At 41.6% G+C, this 23,896-nt stretch overlaps 5 protein-coding genes across 7 annotated transcripts in view; 3 read left to right on the top strand and 2 right to left on the bottom strand.

The window, feature by feature from the left end:
* Positions 1 to 202: 202 nt before the first annotated feature.
* mettl8 (methyltransferase 8, methylcytidine) lies at positions 203 to 2,535 on the bottom strand. Its single transcript, XM_028393339.1, has 7 exons — positions 2,453 to 2,535; positions 1,647 to 1,799; positions 1,464 to 1,555; positions 1,087 to 1,364; positions 928 to 977; positions 744 to 804; positions 203 to 549 (listed from the first exon to the last, which is right to left on the bottom strand). The coding sequence occupies exons 2-7, from the start codon at positions 1,787 to 1,789 to the stop codon at positions 406 to 408; spliced, it is 768 nt and encodes a 255-aa protein (XP_028249140.1). The 5' UTR covers positions 1,790 to 1,799; positions 2,453 to 2,535; the 3' UTR covers positions 203 to 405.
* On the top strand, positions 2,126 to 7,399 carry dcaf17 (ddb1 and cul4 associated factor 17). The gene is made up of 14 exons (XM_028393335.1): positions 2,126 to 2,677; positions 2,761 to 2,864; positions 3,028 to 3,118; positions 3,195 to 3,331; positions 3,423 to 3,501; positions 3,953 to 4,042; positions 4,122 to 4,229; positions 4,384 to 4,486; positions 4,590 to 4,732; positions 5,399 to 5,508; positions 5,589 to 5,673; positions 5,775 to 5,858; positions 6,010 to 6,165; positions 6,240 to 7,399. The coding sequence occupies exons 1-14, from the start codon at positions 2,549 to 2,551 to the stop codon at positions 6,345 to 6,347; spliced, it is 1,527 nt and encodes a 508-aa protein (XP_028249136.1). The 5' UTR covers positions 2,126 to 2,548; the 3' UTR covers positions 6,348 to 7,399.
* Positions 7,400 to 7,781: 382 nt separating this feature from the next.
* Positions 7,782 to 11,049, bottom strand: LOC114426146 (uncharacterized). 2 transcript variants are annotated; one of them, XM_028393337.1, is made up of 3 exons: positions 9,677 to 11,049; positions 8,212 to 9,229; positions 7,782 to 8,133 (listed from the first exon to the last, which is right to left on the bottom strand). In XM_028393337.1, the coding sequence occupies exons 1-2, from the start codon at positions 9,738 to 9,740 to the stop codon at positions 8,496 to 8,498; spliced, it is 798 nt and encodes a 265-aa protein (XP_028249138.1). In that variant the 5' UTR covers positions 9,741 to 11,049; the 3' UTR covers positions 7,782 to 8,133; positions 8,212 to 8,495. The 2 variants fall into 2 exon arrangements, with proteins under 2 accessions (XP_028249138.1, XP_028249139.1); XM_028393338.1 differs by lacking the exon at positions 7,782 to 8,133 and having other exon boundaries at positions 8,647 to 8,788; positions 8,941 to 9,229.
* Positions 11,050 to 11,759: 710 nt separating this feature from the next.
* On the top strand, positions 11,760 to 13,985 carry cybrd1 (cytochrome b reductase 1). Its single transcript, XM_028394604.1, has 4 exons — positions 11,760 to 12,237; positions 12,641 to 12,849; positions 13,209 to 13,363; positions 13,459 to 13,985. Exons 1-4 carry the CDS (start codon positions 12,051 to 12,053, stop codon positions 13,733 to 13,735), a joined length of 828 nt encoding a protein of 275 aa, XP_028250405.1. The 5' UTR covers positions 11,760 to 12,050; the 3' UTR covers positions 13,736 to 13,985.
* Positions 13,986 to 14,348: 363 nt separating this feature from the next.
* The window catches only part of dync1i2a (dynein, cytoplasmic 1, intermediate chain 2a), a 14,689-nt gene continuing 5,141 nt past the window's right edge, over positions 14,349 to 23,896 (top strand). Inside the window, exons 1-10 of one of the 2 annotated variants that reach the window (XM_028394601.1) lie at positions 14,349 to 14,473; positions 15,300 to 15,414; positions 15,763 to 15,877; positions 16,578 to 16,665; positions 17,644 to 17,733; positions 18,056 to 18,171; positions 22,155 to 22,241; positions 22,379 to 22,541; positions 22,659 to 22,758; positions 23,513 to 23,638. In XM_028394601.1, coding sequence (XP_028250402.1) covers positions 15,310 to 15,414; positions 15,763 to 15,877; positions 16,578 to 16,665; positions 17,644 to 17,733; positions 18,056 to 18,171; positions 22,155 to 22,241; positions 22,379 to 22,541; positions 22,659 to 22,758; positions 23,513 to 23,638 — 990 coding nt within the window. In that variant the 5' untranslated portion in view covers positions 14,349 to 14,473; positions 15,300 to 15,309. The remainder of the gene's footprint in view (positions 14,474 to 15,299; positions 15,415 to 15,762; positions 15,878 to 16,577; positions 16,666 to 17,643; positions 17,734 to 18,055; positions 18,172 to 22,154; positions 22,242 to 22,378; positions 22,542 to 22,658; positions 22,759 to 23,512; positions 23,639 to 23,896) is intronic. The other variant, XM_028394602.1, reaches the window with a different exon arrangement.

The following is a 23,896-nucleotide window of genomic DNA, read 5'->3' as shown; positions in this document are numbered from 1 at the left end:
TCTTCCATAATCTCTGAAGAGGAATACCCCGCCGTGTTTCAGGTGTGCAGATAGTCTGTTCACAACTCCCTGCATTCTGCCAAGGAAATATTGAAACCTTGACCATCAATGTTGTATGATAAGAAACAGAAAATATAGGCAACATGTAATTAAATTCATTAAAACAATCAGGTAAATGTATTAAAAGTGTTACAGAGCCAGTATGTTGCAGCCCAAGATAATGTGCTGTACAGTTAATATGAGCATGAATTTAGATTTACATCTTGGTTTGGTGATGACATTCAGGGAAAGCCTGGGGAACAGGAAGGTGGGTTGGGAGGTTAGTAGAGGTTGTGAAGGGGGAGGGGGGGGCTGGCAGGTGATAAATGACATCAGGCTCTCCCACCTTTGTGCTCTAACCTTCACCTACCGCTCTGGATGAATGGAGGAGAGCACAAAGACTGCCAGAATAACATCCAGGCTCTGAGGAGGAAAGGGAAAGGAGGCCGTCTCCTCACAAATGTCATGGACAAAGGCGTGACACACAGAGTCATCATAGTCTGGATGCTCCTAAAAGAGGAATCGAAATTAGGCTACCTCCATAACAGGGTCAATGTTACACATTTAGAGATCTGAGTCACTGTCAAGTGCTCCTATTGTAATATACACATATTGTGTATTATTCCTTATTGCATGTGACTTCTATAACATTGTTGTCCTGACACTGTACACACATCTTATGTTCATACCAACCAAATGCTTACCTTAACTAGCTGAATGGCACTTGGGGAGAAGTCGCAACAGTATATAAATGAGTTGGTTTCTCTGTGAAAACAAAACCAACAAATACCTGTGTTGTGTGCTACCTCAGTCAATAGTTGGAACAATAATGGCAATTACTTTCTTTTAGATCTTGACTGAATGGAAATTTATGAGCTATTTACTCACTTAATGTTGTTAACAATAGGAAATACACTGTTTCCAACCCCACATCCGACCTGTGGCGAGAAGAATAGCCAACAAAATTTGTCAGTCTGTGATTTAAGTGTGTGTACAAATATACAAAAATACATTACATAATACAATGAAAAAACAATATGTGAAAACCTCCAATATCCTGAAGGATGCATGTTGTCCAGGAAAGGTACAGGTCTTTGTGTTACTTCTTTGTTGGTGCCCAGTCTCTGTGTACATGCTTGATGTGCTTTGTTGTGGAAGCCCTGCATGCTGATGACCCTGACATGTGTTTGTGCTTTGGGCATTTGTACCAGAAGGAAGCAGCTCTGGGAATTCTAAAAACAGCCACCTACGATCTTTGAAGAACTTATTCTGGTGCACCTCATAAAACTTGTCCCAGTAGTGGTGAGCTTCTGAGTCAAATTTACCTGCACAAAAAAGGAATTCAGGAACATTTTAACATGTTGTTTTCCAGTTTTAATCAAATCTAATTTAATCTCTTCAAAAACTTAATAACACCTCCTGACCTTGTTCTTCTATGGGAAGTTGTACACTGGAATTTTCTTCTGCCATCTGCCGTGCCTTTTCTTTGTCCTCTTCTGTCCACTGTACATGATCCCTAACATAAAAAAATACCAAAACCATCTCTTCAACTGTAGTAAACTCACACACTGTTAACCACATTTTACTTTTTAAATCTGATCGCTGACCACATGTTGTGTTTAAAGATGTCTTCAGAACTGTTCAGAATCCGTGAACCCAGAGGAGCTGAGGGTCTTTTTCCAGTGCTCTTTAATCTAATAGGTAATTGGATGAAAACTGTAGCCAGTCTGGCTACACAGAAGCTCTGCATGTTATTTACTCTGTAAAACAACAGGGAGAGTTTAACACATACAAAATGTTGATGAATTTTCATGAATTTGTACTATGTATGTACTATTTTCCCAAAGAAATCAGGATAGATTTGCCTTTAAAGGGTATATAAAATAAAATAACCTCCATAAAATCAGGCTGTGTGCAGTCAGAAATATTAGATTATATGACTTTTAATATTTAAAGCCACTCACTGGGTTGGAGAGGAAAACAAAAAGAGTACACTTTTAACGTTTTAGGGTATTTTAAACCATTTTATGGTCAGCGCATTATTAATCGACAGAGGGCGCTCTAGTTCCAAGCTGCACACTGCGCCATTAATTCTTCAGTAGAAGAAGACAGTTGTAAAAACATGGAGCGGGAGTAGGTGCTAGCGTTAGCAGCTAATTAACGACGAAGGAAATGCGACCTTTATGTTTACCAACTTAACTCTGTATTTGTCAATGACACGTAATTGTTTCTCACCTCTGGACAACTCTCCAAGCTCATATAGCGGGGCAGATAAAACTTCTTGGTTGTAAACACCAGGGTTCTTTTTCCTAGCAACCTTTTATGTTGATGTTAGCTAAAGCCAGAGTGGAAGACGGCAGTAGCGGACACATGAAGCACATGTAGCATTGAAGGACTGGAAAGCCTTCCTTACCTTGCTGTGGATGTGGTGCTGGGGGTCGCGTCTGGTTGGTGCTTCTTGTCATGCTGCCTGACAGCGCTCACTGCTAGAATCGAGTTCCGCCTGCTGATGGCACTATACAGTACAACGAGAACTATTAATGCGGCTGAGCTGTTGAGCCGCAGACGTAGAGGTATCGGGGATGCAGGGACTCTAATCAGACACAATATGAAGCTGCTTCGAGGTCTCCTCCTTCAGGTAATGGAAGACACAATACGGTTAAATAGTAAACCTCTGTCAGTGAATGTTCCATTATATATGTCGTTTTTGTCACACTGTAGCAAAACAGGGAGTTTATTAAAGTGTGGAGCAAGACATCCAAGTCCACAATAAAGTATGAGAATGGCAGAATATACTTTGAAAATTACCAGAACTGCTACAGCTGGTGAGTATGGAATGATTTTCAGTCTGCTGCGTATGATGTGTAGATAAACAAAAACGTGTTCAACATTTTTTTAGTCACGTAATGAATGGAAGTTGCTGGAATAAGACAGAAAAACCGACGGGAATGCATATTTTGAATTCATAATTCAGTCTTCTATTTTCAGTGTTCATGCTGAGCCTCAAAGTTTGTACAAATTGCCAAATAGATCTAAACAGGAGAAAATTGAAGATGCCTTGTTGTGTCAGAGCCCGCTTGTAAGTAAAACTAAACAAGAACAATTTTTATGATCTAGCAGGCAGACTGTTGATATGAGTTTTTTTCCCCCTCCAGGACAAAACATTATCTTCTCCCTCTGATCACAAACCCAGTCTCTTGGTTTTGACAGCAAATAACTGGCTTTATCGCCTTTCAGCTGAAACTGGAAAAGAGCTGCAGGGAGTTTACCTTTCTTCAAAGTTTAAGTTCAAGTAAGGTCTTTGTAAGAGAAGTTCAATTTTTTTAAATAATAATAATAATAATTGACTCTTAAAGACTAGATGGCATGTTTTTGTTTTATAGGTATCTTGGCTGGGATGTTGCTCAAGAGAGGTTTTATGTAAAAACTGTTCAAAACAAGGAAACACCTTTAGCAAGACAGGTAAAGTGAAGAGCATCCATTTTAAGGTCTGTCCCTTACTGACTTGCTGTAGGTAATGAATTTGAATTCTGTTATTACTTCAGGAGATCGGCTGTTACGGTCAAGGCAGTGATGTTCACTATCAATTATTATGTCTACCTCCTTATCAAAGCTTGATGTTTTTTTATTACTTCTTTAGGGTGTTATAAAGTAGTGGAAACGGCCCGTCATGCGTTCAAGACTATACAGTCTATCTTCAGATTGTTTGTATTAACAGTCCTAAACCAAAACATCTTCAGTTTACATTAATCAGTAAGTCTTAAGCTAGGTAGCATTTTTATTTATTGAATTAATATTTCCCTTGTAATCTTTTTGTAGAGCAGCTCTGTGATAATGAATAATAGATTTTACTGTTTGTCCCATAAAAGCATCTCAAATTTAGAGAGGGTGACAGTTTTGTTTTTTCCCACAGGCAGGTATCAGTCAAAATACAGTGATGCACCTGGCAATTTTTCACATTTTCCCTTTGCAAATTGTTGGCATTTTTGAAATCAACAAAAGGGTATGCAGCAGTATTTATTTATTTTCAACGGTGTCCCTGTTTGTTGGATGGTTTTAATATGTGATTTTATTTCAATCAGGTGTTTGGAAACGGTGTTACAGATGTTGTTCTATGTCAAGGTGTCCTTGCTGTGTCACACAGCAACCAGTCAGTGAAACTGTACAGCTGTGAGCACATTATCCAAAGGGTATGCTTCTCTTTATCCCTAAACTATACTGCTTTAGTATTTCTGATTCGGATTAATTAAACCTTTAGATTTAAAATTGTACAAAGTATTTAAGTATTTAGATGTTCAGTCGTATTAATTTTGTGTACCTGATTACGTTTGTCTTTATTTTCAGTACTTGATCGAGGACTTAACACTTGGAAGGCAGAGTCCACTTCTTGGAAGCAAAATAGTGGGAGATGCTCCATTTGGTATCCCAGTAAACATCCAGATCACAGGTGGGTCTGCTTAGACCAGCAACATGTTGTGTTAAAGATTTTAATAAACCAACTTAGAGTGTGAGCAAGATATTTTCCATGTTTTTTTCTCATTACTGCACAGATTGTCCCCCAGTACTTTTTGAGGTGTCATGCTCAAACAGTGGTGTCCAGATTGGAGGCCACCCGTGGCACTACATCTACACGCCACCAAAATTAAAGCACAAAGGGGTTCACCACATCTGCTCACTCCAGGATGGAACCATGGTATGTTCAAAGAATCCTCTACCTTTGTTAAAAAATACAGTATTTGTATTTAAAACAGTCTAAATTCAACTCAGTTCTATTCAATTTTATTTATATAGTGCATTTTACAATCAGATATTGTCTCAAAATGCTTCACAGAGACTGAACCCCCTTAAATGGCAAATCAATGAGCAGCTGTTCATTGCGAAACACTGAGTGTCGAAATTTCCATAGAGCCCTCAGCAGATATACAATACGATATCATATTTTAGTGATGTGGAAGTGGAAATTTAGGTGCTAAATGTAACACACAACAGACTATGATGGAAAGATGGTTCCAGACTAAACTAACTGCCAACAAATTGGGCAGAGCCTATTAAGTGTGTCTGGGCTAGAAGGACCACATATGTTTCTGACAGTTTGTATTCAGCAGCAAGCGGAGCAGACACAAACCTGAAATCACTTTTCAAATCCACACAAACCTAATTTTGTGTTGGATCTCGGCTTTATCTGTAAAACAGGCGTCTGTATTTTTACCTTGATTATTCCAGGTTTTGATCCATGTATCAATCAATCAACACATCACTTTCTTTTGTCAGTCTTTTCAAGAATTGCTAGAGGAAGCTAAAAGGTTCTTGTGTACATTTGGTATTAAATTATTGCACATTTATAATTTTGTGAAATGAGGCAACAAATGGAATACAGAACATGGACTGCTGGTCTATAGAGAGTGACAAGATCTTCTTCCACCCAGACGATTCAGGCAGAATCATCCATGTTGGACCTACAACAATAAAGTGAGTGCTTCTTACATTTACATAACATATATTCTGCCACACATTCATCTGACTTGCAAATTATTCTTTTTTTATTCAAGTGTTCTAAAAATCCTTGGTGAACTGAACAGTGCTTTGCCATCAAAGGTAGTGAAGGATTTCTCTATGACAACCAGCCGAAACATTGTAAGTTTCCTACTATTTTATATACTGACTATGCTGTCATTGGTGGTAGCACTCCATGCAGTAACCTCGAAATGTAATGTTTCTGCTGTCCATCCCTGCAGCCTACCTCCCAAGTCACTGTGACATCATCAGGCCGCACAGTCAAGAGAAGATTTCAGCAGCTGGATGATGACCCCTGTCAAGAGGTACCGGAGTTTGATCTGAATTCTGTAACTGTGCTGCTTAAAGTGTACTATGTAAGGTCAGGTTTACTTTGTATTTGCCAGAAACGGTAGCTACTGTGTTTATTCAAAAACCATGTGTCTGATTTGTTTTCATTAATTGATTAACATGCAGACTATCCGTTTGATGGAGTATGAGGATGAGCTTGACCTTTTGGCCATAGTGATAACTAACGGCGAGGAGGGAGAAGGAAGAGCTCACATCCGACTGCATGACAACCTGAGCGGACAGTTACAGCGGCAGATTGATCTGGCTGAACTGTGGGATGAGGTGAGTTGACATGACTATAGAAACAGCCACAGCCTGTCTGTGTAGGGATTTATGTATGCTCTTTTTTTTTCTAGACGTATCAACACAAGTTGTTCTTTGACAAAGACACAATTGTTCATATTGAACAAATAAACACCAACTTCTGCTGCCATGTTTACAAACTCAAGACCACATGTACATGAAGGCTGCAAAACTAAAGCTAGAAAGCATAAATACTTCAGGTTGTTGGCACAGGTGTTTCAAAATTGTACAGATTATCTACACAATTTGTTTTTTGTGTATGAAATTGACTATCCAGATTTGCAGTCACACTGTTTTGTTGAAAAATATTTTTATAATTGTCATATTTCTTTGCATTTTGCGCTGTACTTGTGCCTCATATCTCTTTCCACCCTTCACATTCAAATAAAAAAATCAGAGGGTGGTTTGTTTTTGTTATGTTTACAGCTAGAAATATGTTTACCCAGAAACACTTGTCTTTCACAGCACATGCAAGGGACATGAGCAAAGAGCACACAGTGTTGTTTTTTTCTTTTTGTCTTATGCGCAGTTATCTTGAAGGTGTGAGGGAGAACTAGCTGTTTATTCTCTCTGGTTATCTGCTCTATCAAGGTGCCTTAATGATGACTGTGGACAAGACCGTTGGTGTTTAGGTAAAGTTTAACAAGAATTAGCAAAGAACCTAACACATACAGCATCTATGTACTGAGGTATCCTAACAGTGGACAGAAATTCTTTCAAGTACAGTATATAATTTGATTTCATTTAGCTCACAATTTTAACTTTCACACCTGTAACTCAATTATTCTGGAGGGAATGCAATTGTGGCAAAAACAGGTCTGCCAAATAATGAACTTAACTTATTTACCTGCAGACACTTTCAGAAGAAATGATTTGATCACATCAGTTTATTTATCATTATCATTAGATGCAATATTGCAGTAATGTACAAGACACATTTATTATTACACGAACACCAGGAAACATTTTGACCACTGAGCAGCTCTGCTGTACTTTAAAAAGTGATTTTACACCAAGGTTACCACCACTTAAAGATATTTATAGTTGCAATAGAAAAATTCAAATGTAGACCTGTAGTGTGTAGTCTATCTGTAGTATATCTAATTTAGTAGGTCTGTTAACAGCAAACTTTCATCATGGCTGAAGGAATCGATGATGATGATGACAATATTTAATATTTAAATTGAAGCCCCTGCAACAAACTTACATGGACTTTTGAAGATTACTGGAAAAATATTCTCCCATTTCAAAACTCTGAAAGAAGTTATTAAATCTTTTATATAGTCACTTTGTTCATTTGTGGGAAAGTTTACATTTGTTGTTTATGTTAAAAACTAATCTGCAATACAAAATAAAAAAATGTACATTTAAATAATTTTGACCTAAAAGAAAGTGTTCACCCTTTTTTCCAGTATAACTGTGGGAGGACAAACTCTACACTTTGTGTTGTGTTTTTCTCTCTGACACACATTAGTGAATCCCTCCCATTCTCTTCCAAGTGATGATCATCACATGAATTAAACTGATAATGTGTAACATGATGACCCAATCCTAGCAATTTGAGCATAACCATAAAAATGATAAAAGATGACAGATGAGGTCAAATGTTTCATTTATTTAGATCTACATGGCCAAATCAGATTCTCTTTCAATTGAATTAACATGCATATGTCTTGGACTGTGGGAGAAAACCGGAGGACCCGGGGGAAAACCCACCTGGCACGTGGAGGGCATGTAAACTCCACACAGAAAGAGGCCAGCTGCCAATCCTGACCTTCCTGTGAGGCACAGTGCTAACCACTGCACCTCGTGCCAGCACAAGTGTGATGCTGTCCAGACGTCCTCCTGTGTCCATATCTTCAGCTGCTTCATTTTCAAGACCTTCTCCAAGGGATGCACGACTTTCTGGAGGTGCCTGGACCATCTGGACAGCATCGGTCCATGAAGCTGCACACAAATGTAATGATTTAGTTTCAACAATTACAGAAGGTTCAAATGTGAGAGCTTGAATAGACTGAAACCTACCACATGTGGATTCATGGACCACTGGTCTTCATCCTCTGCATGGAACCTGACTGCTGCCACTTGGATACCTGAAATACAAAGAGGGAGAGAGAGAGAGAGGAAAGACAGAGAGAGACTAAAAAGCACTGTGAATCTGATGAACAGTTTGTTAATGATACTTATCTTTAAACAGCCAAAGGGAAATTGTTCAAATGTTCTTTACTATAAACTTACCTCTACCTTAACCTACCTTAACTACAGACCACAGCAGATCTCCTCAGTCGGAGTTGCTGTCGTCACACCATCTAGGACCGAATGGGCCACGCCCGAGGCCTGAGGCTGACGAAGCATATCCCCGGGAGCGAGGAGCTGAGGCCTGCAGTGGAGGGTGCGGAGTGTCTGTAGTCCTCCTCCATCCTTGGTGCAGTGGAAATGACAGCTGAAGAGGAGGGCGTGGACTCCTCAGGGGACTCACACTTTGATCGCTTGGCAGCAGGCTCCTCAGAGGGGACGCTACCAATGCTCTCAAAGTAAAACCTGACCCGAGGAGCGGCAGCACCGACCAAGTGTGGAGGGAGGGTCCCCACCTCACGAACACCTGAATCCAAAATGACAGGGATATCATTGGGACTCTCAGGTCTCCCTGCCTCTAACAGGTCATGTGACAGGACCTGCTGGGCAGGAAAACTAGGTCTCATGTCATCCCCATCATCCTCATCCTCAGAGTATTTGGAGTTCTCAGTCATGTACCCGGAATCCTCACTGGCCCGGTCCTCCTCCTCTGAGTCCTTCATGTCATCCTCCTCCTCCTGCATAATCTCCAGTTTACCAAAGGCTAAAGGAAGGTCCACATCATCCCACCGGTCATTCAGGACATCTCCCACGTCGTGAGGCTCCTCCTCTCCATGGTCGTCCTCACCCTCATCTTCTTCATCAGAAGAGATGAGGACTGGGACACGGTTGTCATCAGTGTCCTCTAACATCCAGATGTCCTCAGGAAGGTCTGCTGGGGGACACTCAATGACAGAGCCGACATCCTCTGAGGAGAAAAAAAGATAAAAGAATCAAAATTAAAGAATTAATTCATGCCCTGTCTGATTACACTATATCACAAACAAGTTATTATTATGTATTTCACAAACTTTAGTGTTTCACATAAAGCAGCTTTATCTGTATTTGTATTTGACGGCTGTGTTTTTCGCAGTTTTCACTGTTACAATGACACCGGTCAATTTTGCAGACACCGGCTAAACATTAGCACACTTCAAAACTTCCGCAAGAAATATTATGATATTTATCGTTTTCATGAGTGAAAGTTGAATTTCTGACTTTTTAGCAACAAACTCAATCACAGAGGGTGAACTGTGCACCCATAAACTAACAAAGTCACACAAATATATAATGTTAGGATACTTTTAAATGCATTTATGATGCTAAATGACCGATTCAGTCATGAAAAAAAGAAAAAATATATTTTCAGTCCTACCAGCCCTCCGGTCCTCCATGGCGGTCAGCAGAGGCAGCTGGCAGCGGGGTCCGCTGGTGGCCATCAGGAACAAGTTGACCTGTAAAATCCGGCTTTCTGGAGATAGGCCTATGCTATCCGGGGTGCCGATGCTCCAAGTGTTGTCCAACACTTTCTGCTGGTAAAGGTGATAGGTGGTCCTGAAGTTGTTGGCAGTGAGCTCTGTTGATAGTCCTCTGGGTGTCGATAATCCGCTTTAGCTTCAGCGTTAGCTTCCACAGGTTTTTTGCGCAGGTCTGCTCTGGTCGCAGGTCAAGTGCAAAAAGAAGCGCCTGTAGGGTCAGCAGGCCTTATATAGCATCTGTTGCCATGCCACCCGCTGCTTTGCATCTTTGGAATTTGTTTTGTTTTGAATTAGACATGTATTTGATGTTATACTTCATAGTTATATTATTATCGGGGGCAGCAGGTTGTCCAATAACCTGAAGGTTGGTGGTTCGATCCCAACTCCTCCCTAGTCATTGTTGTGTGTCCTTGGACAAGGCACTTTACCGCACTGCCTAACTTACTGGCAGTCTTAAGCAATTTCCCTTCTGGGATTATTAAAGTAGAAGAAAAAATGGGGAGGAAAATGCATTTGATTGCTGCATGTTGCAGGATTTGCTGTGAAATGTTAAAGAAGCTCAAATCTGAATTTATTTAAAAGGTTGAAGAAATAGAAATGTAATAGAAGTTTTGATTTGTATATGGAGCTGAAAAAAAACAAAAGAAAGGCTTCTATAAGTGACCCCACTACTGGTACTCATAATAAGTAGGCCCTAGTAATAATAAGCAGAGGGCCCCTGTTGAATTATGCTGCCTTATATTATTAGAACATGAATGTAGTGCTTAAGAATTGATGTTGTTGTTGCTGGTCACAGTAAAGCTGATTATTCTGTAAACGGCTGTATCTTTATATACCAGCTATATCTTTTTTTCAGTTTTCAATAAAGTGGGCCTAAAGGGTTTTTGATGCTTTGCATTTTGTTTTTTTATTTACATTTTTACCACAGTGACTCGTCTTAATGTGGATGTAGTGCTGCCTTCACTGAACTTGTAATGTTCACTTCACTGCTCTTTATGTTTCTCTGTAAAGAAACCACACAACCACAGATCAGTGTTATTTCACTGATGGTGTGTCACACTGTCAGAAACGCCTCCTTGGGCTCCACAGACTGCAGGTGACCAGTAAAACCAACAGTCTTCAGTCTCTCCACACACTGAGCACTCTAAAGCTGGATCCATACTCCGCGAGACAAAGAGCGGAGAACGCGCTCCACGGGTGGTAAGAGATACAAAAAAAAGGTCTTTTCCGCACTGAGGTACCATACTCCGCGAGACGCGTGTGTGCAGAACTCCTCATACGGCCCGCCCACTAAACTATAAGGAAAGACTTGAGTTTTTTAACACACCACAAGGACTTGTGCCATGGCAAGAGGGCATTATACAGAGAGGGTGCCTGCAACAGCGTGAGATGTCCGGCGATGAGTTGTGAAAATGCGACATAACAATAGCAAAGATTCAGTGTTTGTGCCTTTATGACCACATTTGCACATCTACTGTGTTCCAATGTGCCTGCGGTACTTCAAACTGTCCGGTGATGAGCTGTGAAGATGCGACATTAAAAGTAACAATAGCAAAGATATACAGACATTGTTAACGAGCCTATTATGCCCGGGTATGTAGGACTATATAGAATGGTAATAACATCTGGTATGTGTGAAGGGCTGTCTGGAGTTATTGGTGACAAATCACCCTGACTTGCCTCTTTCTTTATTTTATTGCTCATCATGCCAAACCGGTATGGTCTTATCTAAATCTGTTGAATCAGTGCTGTTTATACACCTACCTATATACCTGGAGAGGCTCTTGCGCTTCTCCACTTTCATCACGCCCACAATAAATTCCGACCAATCACAGCATGGTTGCCGCACAGCCTTGAAAGACAAAGTTCGGCCCGGGCCCTGTGCACAGGAGTGCGGATCAGCGGGCGGTCAGAGACAAAAAATGACGTCATTTTGTGGGCGTAACGTCTGCAGGGGGGGAAAATGTCTTTGTCTCGCGGAGTATGGATCCAGCTTAAGCCGCCTGAAGCTCACACCCTCACAGAGAGGGAAGCGTAAACACGTGTTTGATAAGTCTGGGGGATGACGGTGCAAAAATGCAAAAACATCTTTTTTTTTCACCGCTCTCAGACGATTCTGTTACCAAAGAAGTTACAAAACGCCTTTCCTCCAAACATTTACGCAGTTCGGGGTCATGTGACGGCGGCACGTCCTCAGCAGCCACCACTTGAAGTTGTTGTAGTTGTGGCAACAGCTGCTTCAGTCAAGTCTTCGTCCTGCTGCTGACACTGATGGAGGATTTCAGGCAGTTCCTGGCGGCTCTGTGTGCTGCCGCCGCCGCCGGACTTTTGTCCATCGTATTCGTGTTAATATGGATTCTGCAGTTCAGAGAAGGGTTCGCCTGGGATGGAGGTCCGGCCGAATTCAACTGGCATCCGGTGTTAATAGTGATCGGATTCATTTTCCTGCAGGGAACGGGTGAGGAACCGTCCACTTATTTCCAGGCGTGGGCGTGGATTTACAAAAATGTAAACAAAAAAAAGCAGCTTTAGCTGAGAGGAAAGTTACAAAAGTTTCGCTTTTTCCAACTCTCTCTGCGGGAGGTCGCAGCTAGTCCACTAACTAGACTGGACTGGAATCTCCTTACGTTTGGCAAACAGGAAATGAATACATGATGAGTCAAGATCCACAGCAGCAAGTTACCCTCACAGAAAAAAATCTGATCTGTGTGTCAATTTCATATTGAGCACCCTTAAAAGTAACAGTGCTCCTTTACATATCAATCTAGAGTGTATGGCTGCAGAAATGAGGCTGCCATTTAAACATTGTGTTTTTATATAAATGAGTTTAATAATAACAAATAATTGACCCTCTCTTGCAGCCATTATTGTCTACAGGCTCCCTTGGACCTGGCAGTGCAGCAAACTCACCATGAAGTTCGTCCATGCAGGCCTGAACTTATCAGCCTTCATTCTGGCCGTTGTAGCTTTGGTGGCAGCTTTTGATTTTCATAATAGTAAAAACATTCCCAACATGTACAGTCTGCACAGCTGGCTGGGCCTGATAGCAGTTATACTGTACAGCCTGCAGGTAAAGTGCTCTTCTTCTTCAATACTAATCATTTCTTCTAGTAATACACAATGTTTCAGATTTAGCATTTAATAAGCTTTATTGTTGCAGTCTTTCAATCTATTCTACCATCACCAGCTTTAGTAATCTGCTCTTAATAGGAAAGTGGACTGTTTTAAAGAGACAGGTCTCTCAAGCTATCTGGAGAAATGAACTCAGCTGCAGTATGAATGTTAGCTTTCAGGGTGAACTGTACCTTTAATGCATACAGTGTGTTGTATTTGCTAAACCTGTTAATCTGACCCAAAAAGCAAAGTCACTGTGAATAACACTCAGTGTCTGACAGGCCTTTTTTCCCCCCTCACTCCTTCAATGAGCAGCTTGTTCTCGGAGTCGCCATGTACCTGATACCAGTTACACCTGTATCTTGGAGAGCAGCGTTCATGCCCCTCCACGTCTTCAGTGGTCACTTCCTCTTTGGCAGTGTCATAGCCGTGGCACTCATGGGCATCACAGAAAAACTTATTTTTGCCCTGTAAGTATGAAAAGGTGAAATAAAACGCTCAGACCAGTACAGTGTAAATAATCTGTAACAATGAGTTTGTTTGTGTGTTTTTGTACATGGTAAAGGAAGAACCCGGGGTATTCAGGCTCTCCCCCAGAGGCAATATTTGTGAACGTTTTGGGAGTCCTCCTGGTGGTTTTTGGAGTCCTGATCCTTTGGATTGGCACTCGAGCATCTTGGAAACGCCCCAGTGACCAGATCTTGCATACTTTGCATACCAATGGGGGCGGTGAGGACACCAACACCAAGGTTGGGCCAGACCTGTCTCAGCTATCTGATGAAACTGATGCAGAGGCCAGCGGGGATGTGAGGAGACGGAGTAACAAATGTGACGCAGACTGATACAAAAACATGGGAGCCGAAGCTGTCTGCGGTGTTGAATGAATGTACAGCGTATCTACACTGGTCAGAGAAAGTGGAGTATAGTACATATAGTATAGTAGTAGAAATGCTCAAATTTTCCATTCATATGTTTCTCTCTTGCACTATGAAGTATTGTATTCTGAGCTTTCTTGTAATTGTATGTAAATTCCTTTGTTACAATATTGATGATGCTATGTCAACTTACACTGTACAAAATTATCAGAACAGACTTGATATTCTTTTTTACCTCTGTATTCTCTACAGTTTTTTATAATAAACATTATCTGCTTCTGACCTGCACTGTTAATATTATGAGCTCTAACTTGCAATTGTTATTTACCACATTAAACAGCCTGGCAGCAGGACAGACTCCTGCTTAGGGCCCCGGGTGAGTGGGGCCCACGGGCATTATTATTAGGCACTGCCTAACAGACTCTAGATTCACCACTGTGTTTTAATAATGATACGTTCCACAGATAACAGTGAAGCAATCTTTCACAATATGAACAACTAAAGCTTTTAAATAGCTGTTAATGCTTGGTTTGGGGGTGCATCTAAGCTCAAAACACACCCTGCTGTTAGCTGACAGCAGCACAGCCACGTCAAAGCTAAATGACTCTTTTGGCCCTTCTCGGCTTCTGTAGTTGGCTGGCAGCGATTGTTTTGGCTTTGTATTGGCGAAAGGCATTTGCTGTCAGGTTGAAAACCTGCTATAAGGTTTGTTATTTACCCATCGATACGATCACATACCTGCATCACTGTATTTGGATTTGATGTTTGATTTGTAGCCGAACAACAGTTGTTCACCGTGGGGTCAGCAGAGTTGAAAGCGCGTGACAGCGATGCGGACCGGGGTCCGGTTGTAGCTAGCCACAAGTTAAACACTGCACCTCCAAGCGTCGGGTTGAGGTTTAAAAAATACGAGTCACACTTCGTGTTGCTAGAAAGCACTTCCATTCAAGACATTCAATAACTGTCATCGTGGTGGCTAAATATTTAAAATCAGAGTTTGCCGAAGCTAGCTTAATGGCTAGTAATAATAAGGAAAGCTAACATTAGCATTAGCCGAGGCCGATCGGATACTAGCGTGCTTCAGTTAAGTTTCGATGTGATTTGTAAAAACAAAGCATAATAATCCGTCTCAAAGCGCGGAAATCTAGCTAATAATGACCAGAGATTAGCACCTGTTATGTACTGCCAAGCTCCATGCTAAGCTAACTGGGTGTAGACGGTTGTACTAACTGAAGGGTGGGGCTCTGTTAGCTAGATGACAATGACTGGACATGTAGCTAATGTGTGGCACCAAACAAGGATATTAGTGTAAGTAATATAAAAACATTAGTGAGTGAGGGACCTGTTGATATGAGGAGTAATCTGTCGAGTAGCCAGCAATCAGCGCAAACTGGTCCTGAAGCTGACAGGATCTTTGCAAAGCACTCTCCCCGTTAGAGCTGGGGAGACAGTGCAAAGACAAAAATACCTTCTCCGGTCTACATTTAATGGGAATTGACGATAAACACAAATGTTCTGCTTTTGTTTACAGCTGTGGCATTATGTCCGACAAAAGTGAGCTGAAAGCAGAGCTTGAAAGGAAGAAGCAACGCTTGGCACAGATCAGAGAGGAGAAGCGGAGGAAAGAGGAGGAGCGCAAGAAGACAGTATGTTTACCTTTCTGGACATGTTATCAATATTCTTTTAAATTGAATAAGAACGACTCTATCAAAGCTATAAAAATAAGTAATTTGTCTGGTAAAAAAAAATTACATTGATGTCTTCTTACCCCAATAATCAATTTATTTGTCAGTGATCAGTTTACTCTTGCTCCACATTTCTATGATACTTTTGATGTTTTTGAGCAAAGTCCAATTAATTTGACCTAGACAGGTAATTAGGTTGTAATTTCTTTAAGAACATGCTTGATTCCCTCTCAGGTTGTTGTGTACACTGAGATCAGATATTGGTATCTAGAGACTGCATTATTGTGTGGCATGTTGCTACATTTTCAGGAAGCCCAACAGAAAGATGCAGTAAGTCACCAGGATGACTCTGACCTGGAGAAGAAAAGACGTGAAACGGAAGCTCTTCTACAGAGTGTGGGCATCACCACAGATGTCGCCAGTGGTGTGTTTGTATTTTAGATTCTGATTTACTTACATGCACAATATCTACTTTTAAATACTGTAGTAATAGTGACAAAACAGTGGCAGATTCTTTACTAATACTGCTCAGTTATTTAAGCTCAGTTCAGTTGATCATGTGCTTTGACTTGTTGAAGATCAAAATGTAAGCAAGAGAGAGAAAAAAACAAGAAAAGACTGAAAGAACATAAGTTACATCCAGTCAGTTAAACTGCAAACAGCTTTGTGTAAATGTCTCATACATAACCTATCAGTTAGATATTAAGGAAGTAAAAGTATACAGTGATACTGCATTTATATTGCCTTCCTGTTTTTTTCTGAGCAGTGTCACATCACTAACAGCAGGTGGCAGAAGAGATCCATACCAGAATCTGTGTCACAGGTGGCAGACAACCTAAAGCACAAATGGATTAAAAAACATGTTTTTATACAAGTTCTTTTAGGTTATTGTCACGTATATTTACATATTACATATATTATTACATATAATTATGTTATCAATGCCTTTTCTCCAATGTGACCTGAGGTTTGCCTTGTACTGATCTGTGCATTTTATTAGGTAATCCACTTCTAAGACTTTCTACCAACAACAACAAAGCTGGGATGTGTTTGTAATGTAGGATTGTGAACAGCTTTGCATTTGTAAATTGTAACAGATGATTATTGTCTGTCTTCTTACGTAGTCCCTCCTCCCATGTCTCCAACTGCCAAATCGGTAGGCACACCGAGCGAGGCAGGGAGCCAGGACTCTGATGGAGCCGCAGGACCCAGGTACACACACACACCTCAGTTTACACAGTGCGGCACAGTGCCTAACAATGTGTGGAAACACTGCAAGCAGATTTAAAAAATATTCTTACCAGAGAAATATACAAACATGCTGTATGGTTTTGTAATGCTTATGTCAGCAACAGCACATTTCCAGTGTTGCTTAAACTGCATATGTGTTGCATGGCAAAATTAAAATCTGTCACATAAAGCTTGTCTGTTTTTGCTTCTATAAGCTCTGCAGTGCTTACAAACATTAGACAAAGGTTATGAACACATGTAGCCATGATTGTATTAAGAGCCAGTCGAGCTAAAACTTTTTTTTACAAAGTCTTTCATCATCGCAGTGAATGATGACGAATTTATGCCAACTAAGTGTATGTTTATTTCATTGGTGTGCCATTGAATTAGAATGATGCTAAATTAACAATAAAACAGCAGGCTGCTGTGATGCCTGGGGGACTTCTTAACCCCTAATTAGAGCCCCTTCCCTGAGCTGAAATTCAAGCTCCCCCAGTGTCCCATCAGGCCCAGTGAGCTGTTCCCCCTATGTGTTGACTCATTTCCCTCACTAGCATGGCCATTTCCTACACACATGGAGGTCATGTTTTTTCCCTGAGGGCTCTCTCTCTCCCCCTTCTCCGTCTACACAGAACTCAAAGCTTTGGTGTGACACAGTTCAGGCTGTATCAGCCCTGCAGGCTGCACATTTACACCCTGTGTCATCCTACTCAGAGGCTCTGTGTGTCCATGCATGTTAAGCAGACACATTCTTCTTTGTATAAGCAGATTCAATTTCAAATAAAAAAAGGACAGCTTTAACTGTGTTTTGATAACGTGCACATTTAATTGATGTGTGACCTCAGATCCAATCAGCATGTTGTGTGCCATAATGCTAACTTTATTTCCTCTCCTCATTTGTGCTTGCCTGTGTCTCTCTCTCTCTCACTAATGCTGCCTTGTTGCTGTGACACTAATCAGGACTCTGCACTGGGACTCTGACCCGTCCACCCTTCAACTTCACTCTGATTCTGAGCTGGGGTACTGGACACTCTCTTCTCTCCTTTCCTGGTCATTTTCCTTTCTCTCAATCTATGGCATGATTACTTTGTCTTTCATAGTCATTGTGCAGTTAATGCAGTCCAGGAGAACTGTGAAGTTGTTCATGCAAGAATGGTCAGGCTGTTTAATGAAATAACAGTGACTGTTAAACTAATCTGAAGTCTTCCAAGCCATCCCATTAAATACTAATTTACTTACTAAGAGTCCACTTACTGGATGGTGAGACTGGTCTATATAATGAGCCTACAGCTGTAGAAGATGTATGTTTTTGTTGAATTTATCTTTCTTTGTCATGATGTTGTGCAAAGTGTGAGTTGTTTTGTGCTTTTAGGCGTGGAACTCCAAAACTGGGAATGGCCAAAATCACACAAGTGGACTTCCCACCACGTGAATCTGTGTCCTACTCAAAAGAGACCCAGACACCTGTCCTGACCCAGGCAAAAGAAGGTGACTGCCTTAATGTTGTACAGGTTAAGTTGTTTTATTCTGCATGAATGTATGCTGCTTCTTTAAAGGGGGTAATTGTGTACCGGAACTGAAAAACAAATTGAAGAGTTTTGATTTTACTGAGCACTGAGATGAAAGCAAAGAACAAAAAAAATGAGGCCCAGGAAACATAAGAAGTCAGAGCAGAGATTATATTCTGACAAGCTCTGCTCCTCTGAACCTTGCAACCAACTCTGCTTTGGTATAAATAATGAGCAGGATGAGAAAACCAGTGACAGGAAGGAGAAATGAGATTGGAGGGGAAGATATGAGGGCCATGCGTACGGCCGCTTATTGCTTCTGAAGCATGTCGATGTGTATGTAATTGCTGCACCGGAGCTTTCATGTGGTGGGAGGACAAAGAGAGCATTTGGCTTTCTACTGAAATCCACATGTTGAACACATGTTCCATTAAATATTCAATATTTTTGGTCATGCTGATCATTGTTGGTTGATTATTCAACATTTGTGTTTACAGATGTTGAATAATCCACTCGAACAAAATCCCCATCAGGATTGCTGTTTGAGTGTTTTAAAGCATCTCTGAAAGCCTGGTTAGGATTTTAAACAGTGTACTGCGTGTTGTTGTCTGATCAGGTGATGTGGAGAAAATTCCGAGGTGGCGTGCGTTGTCCGTAAGATGAAATTGTGTGATTTTGTGGAAAACTATGGGCAGAACTAGTGAAGGATGAAGAGCATCCCTCTGTTCCTCATAGCTCTTTACTCTGGACTCTACTGGGCATTGTAAAACTGTGTTAAACAACGATGGTTTCTGCCAGCTGTTCAAACGGAGCCCCCCCCCCTCCCCTCTCCGCCACTATGTAATCATTTCATCAACTCTCTCGCTTCCCTGTCTTCTCCCTTCACCGAACAGGCACATAACAAAACACACTCAGTGACATTGTGCATTTTCACACCATCACTTCTGGCACTCGATGAGACGGCATCCCCTTCCCAGCCTGCTCCCCTTGGTGCATTTTTTGATGTGTGGGGTGGCGTCAGACCTGGCTTTTGATTGAGCGATTTATCATGTTGTCAAAAGGTGGCAACGGCGCAGCACTCTCAAGGTCAGCGGGCGGTGGCATTAGAGGGAGCAGCTGCCATGCCCTGGCTGCAGTGTTCCCACAGTGGGCAAGACATGTTGGAAAAAGGAGTAAAAAGGTCTTTAGCAGACGTTTGCCTCTTGACACAAAGAAAGTCACCTCAACAGCCAAGGAGAATGCATCTTCATTTTTGCATTTTTTGCTTGTAATTAGGAGAGTATTGTGTCTTAATGTCCCCTGAAACCTCTTTGAAATGGCTGCCACAGATGATTTTTTTTTGTACTTGGGTGCATGTGGCTCATGCTGTGAGCCACAGTGTCCATGGCAGGTGTGCATTATCAACAACCATAAGGCGAATAAGGAGTCTTATGAATGATATGCTCCATATAAAGCTCCATACATGATGGTGTCAGTTTGAGATTAATAAAACTTGCCATGGCATTATTTTTCAAAGCACCTTACTCCCTCTGCACATGTTTGTTTTTCACCTTTATTGTCAGAAAATGCTCTGAATTAAGCAGTCAAATTGTGACTGTGTCACCACCAGAATTCCCCGACTGCACTAGTAGGTAATATTCAGCATCAGTAGGCACTCCTCAACAAGAGGCTGTAATTATGGAGTAAGATATTGTTGGAGGTTGGAGGCAGAGGGGGGGCTTGGGCATGGGATAGGGGGGTGGACTGGTTGATCTAGTACAGCTTTTCAAAATTGCTTGTCAGGAATACAAGTATGTAGAGCCATTCAGTAAATCTAATATTTAATTGAATATGATTGTTTTAATCACCCTGAATTCAGAGGCAGGTCAAAACTTTTAATCACAAAAGCCCTTCACGGCATTCTTGTTTGAAGTACCACTTGTAATTGTGGTCAGCTTTTATGTGCTTGATGATTACTACTGTTAAATATATCTTTCTCTTATACAGTAGCTAATGATTTCCTGCAAAAAAAGTGGTATATTCTCTTTTTTTTGCACAGCGCCCAGTGTTTGTGATTAGCTTTTTTTTTTTGTTACACCCGTGCACATCTTTTGAAATGCATTTTGCAAACTCCCAGAAGCACTGTATTTGAGGAAACACAAAATAATGCACATGTGCGTGTGTTTGTGTGTAATGTTAACGTTTTGTCTTCTGTGGCCTTTAAATGGCAGAGAAAAGCCTTGAGCACGTGCTGCAGTCAGACCCTTGTTCTGCCTGGATGTATAGAAAGTGGAAGACACCTGCAATAAGGACCAAAGGTCATTTAGTTTTGTACTTGTTCATCGTGGCCACACGCCATGTTTGCGTTAATATATTGTCTATTGACCAAGACTCACCATCCCCCTCCCCCCTTCCTGTCCAGCTCCTTCCTCCACCAAAAAAGCTTTTATTTCTTAAGTGGTACAAAAGCCATAATTGGGCCTGCTTTGAGAGGAGGTGTCAGTGTATGGGACATCGATGATCCGGGTGAATTCTGTTAAATGCAACCCACCCAGCCTTGCTAGCACCCCCTCCTACACATCACCAGCGGGGTCACCAGGATCACTAGCTTTTCTCCAAATGGCCATTTTGGCTGGCAGGTGCATTATACCCTTTATTTTCAGATTGTCTATCCGCTCCTAATGCCTGGCAGGTTGATTGCTCTGGCTGCCTCACCAGGGAAAGGGCTGACGAGCACGGCCGGGACTAGCTGAAAGACAGTGATTACTGTTTTCCTTTAAGCCTGATTGAGGCCCTTGAAAGGAAAGATTTTAACCTTCTCCTGTTGGTTGCAGAGTATGGCCGCACATTGAAATGGCTTGTGTCATCAACCCAGTTCTGTAAACTCATCAGTGCACCCAATAACCTTCGTTCCCAAACCTCTGTCTGAGAAAGGGGATAAATCGCTTTATGGACAAAGTGACAGATGACATTATCATTTAGATTATCTCAGTAGGAAGGAAATTCTGGCATGCGGTGCTGTCATGTTAGATTAACTGTAAGGCTCATACCAAGATAAACGCCTGTAGGCAAGCATTTCCCCGTTCCTCATCAGTCTGTTTGTCCTGCTTTTGCTATTACTTTTTACATTGAAAGCATAGGCTATACACTGTCTCTAGGAGATGTGTTTTGAAAAAGCATGTTCATCTTCTTTGAGGTACAACCAGTGTGCAGTGTGCCAGCTGGTGTGGCCTGTATTTTGTTGTACATTCTCTGAGGTTGAATAGGAGTTGCAGGACCTCCTGCTAGGATGGTAATTGCTCAGGCTTGCCGTTCAGGGAGAAGCTTGTCTCGGGGCAGCCAGGCAGAAAACCTCTGTGCCATCCCCATGCCACCTCTGAAGAGCACAAGACAATCCCAACATCACCATCTGCTTTTGCACCATGCCGTCATCTGGCCAGTCCAATAGGGCCTCAGGCAGCTGCTCCACACCCTCTGCCCTGCTGCCCTGTGGCCTAGAAGGGGGTGACCAGCCACTGGGACACAGAGGAAACTGCTACACTGACAGCTAGGCTCTCTATTGAATGGCGAGAGTCTCATTAACAGTTGGGAAAGACAGGGGTCCCTATGACAACAAGACACCCGCTGCGCTGTGTCCCTTTAATACAAATGACAAACTTCCCTGCTTTTGAGGAGCAGGTTCTTTTTGAAAGGCAACATTGTGCTGACAAACCAAACAAAATGCAAGGCAGAGATACAAAATCAGTCTATTGCTGTGCCCATAATAGCTGGGTGGAGCTTTTATTCAAAGAAGAAAATAATGAAGGTGGAAAACGAAGTGACCAATAGATATGAAATGCCTGTATGGAAGTAAAATCCTTACTTTTGATTTTATTTATTCCCCATGTTTACATTAAACAAAATGACTTTACTGATAGGCTGACATAGAGACACAGTTTATAAAGTGTATTTTCCAAAGTTTAATAGAGTTCATTTTTTTATCAGGAGAGGAAGAAGAAGAAGAAATTGTTGCACCTCAACCAGTTGTCGAGATTCAAACTGAAAAACAGGACCAGAAGGAAGAGGAGGAAGGTACTTCACTTCTACATGTACAGTAGTAGTAACAAAGAGCTTTCTGTTCTTAGAGAGAAGTCCATCATATACCAGATCATAATGGCTAATAGCAGCAGAGATCCTCACTGTGTCTGTGTGTGTGTGTTCCTGTAAAGCACCCCCACATGAGCTCACAGAGGAGGAAAAGCTCCAGATCCTGCACTCAGAGGAGTTTGTGAACTTCTTTGACCAAGGGACTCGCATTATTGAGCGAGCTCTGTCTGAGCATGTGGACCTCTTCTTTGACTACAGTGGTCGTGCCCTGGAGGAGAAGGAGGGGTAATAATTGAACAAGAAGTGTTTGTAAAACTTGTAATTGGGTTTTTCAAAAAGTGTTTTTTTATTGATTTATGGTGCTTTATCTTTATTTTTTCCAACCTCACCAACCCCAACCAGTGAAATTCAGGCTGGAGCAAAGCTCTCACTTAATAGGCAGTTCATGGACGAGCGCTGGTCCAAACATCGTGTCGTCACCTGCCTCGACTGGTCTCCACAGGTGATTTTTTTTTTTTGACACATTTCTAAGAACACCATTTAAAAATGAAGTCTCCTTGTGTTTTGTACTAAAACAGAAGTAAAATGAGTATAATTGTTTCTAATTGGCTGTTGAAACAACTTAGATTTGCCGAGGCCATAATGCTTTATGATTACATTTCTTGAGTTTGACAGCATTTACTTTCAGCCAGAAGTCCCTCAGGAAAAAGTAGGTTATGTCCCATACAAATTGTCACTTAGTCAGAGGCCATAATGATTTGTTTCCTCTAGTGTCTAAGGTCATTTAATGTGTGATTCTGCAATGACTTGTGACAGTGATTGAACACCAGCTCTTTGTTCACTGTATTTTCTCGCCCAGGGTGATTTAAATTTACGTACTTCGTATGTTCAGAAAGAAATTGCTGTAATGTAAGACGACACAAAGTTTAATGGTTTGTTCATATGTGAGGATTGTATCTGTGTTTTTAATTTACATTTTAAAAGATGCTCATTGAGGTCTGCTGCTCTGTTTTTTTAAAACCCCTGTAGTGTTTAGTTAAAATTATGAAAAGGAGTAAAAACACCATTTACTGAAGTTCTCAGGGGTTGGGCAACTTAAATGAGCCATAAATCTTGGAGGAAAGGGTTACTCATTCTTGGAGGAATTCAGCAGTACCACACAGTGCAGGCGAGGCTTTTTCACGTGGAGCCAAGCCCGGAGGGCATGTCTGCCTCTCTCCCGACATTCATTCAGTCTGATTCTTTTCTGTCACCAGTATCCTGAACTCCTGGTCGCCTCATACAACAACAACGAGGATGCTCCTCATGAGCCAGATGGTGTGGCTTTAGTGTGGAACATGAAGTACAAGAAAGCCACACCGGAGTACGTCTTCCATTGTCAGGTACCAAATATTGTCTTTGCTCTCTAACTCGCCTTTAACTTGTTTAAACCCCTGATGTCCTCACGGGTGGTGTCTTCCATGATAAGTGTGGAGCACCACTATCCATCCTTCTTTAGTCACCCTCTCACCTCCTCCTCCTCCCCCGCACCCCTCTCCCCTCCTGCCTTCATTTGCGTAGTGAGTTCACCATGCTGGCATCTACCTCCGCCACATTTATCCACAAACACATGTTCGTGAGGCGCCGGAGAAGACCTGTGG

The sequence above is a fragment of the Parambassis ranga genome, chromosome 21 (genome assembly GCF_900634625.1).
Source record: "Parambassis ranga chromosome 21, fParRan2.1, whole genome shotgun sequence".
Classification (NCBI taxonomy): Eukaryota; Metazoa; Chordata; class Actinopteri; family Ambassidae; genus Parambassis; species Parambassis ranga.
This window is presented reverse-complemented; position numbering and strand designations above follow the sequence as displayed.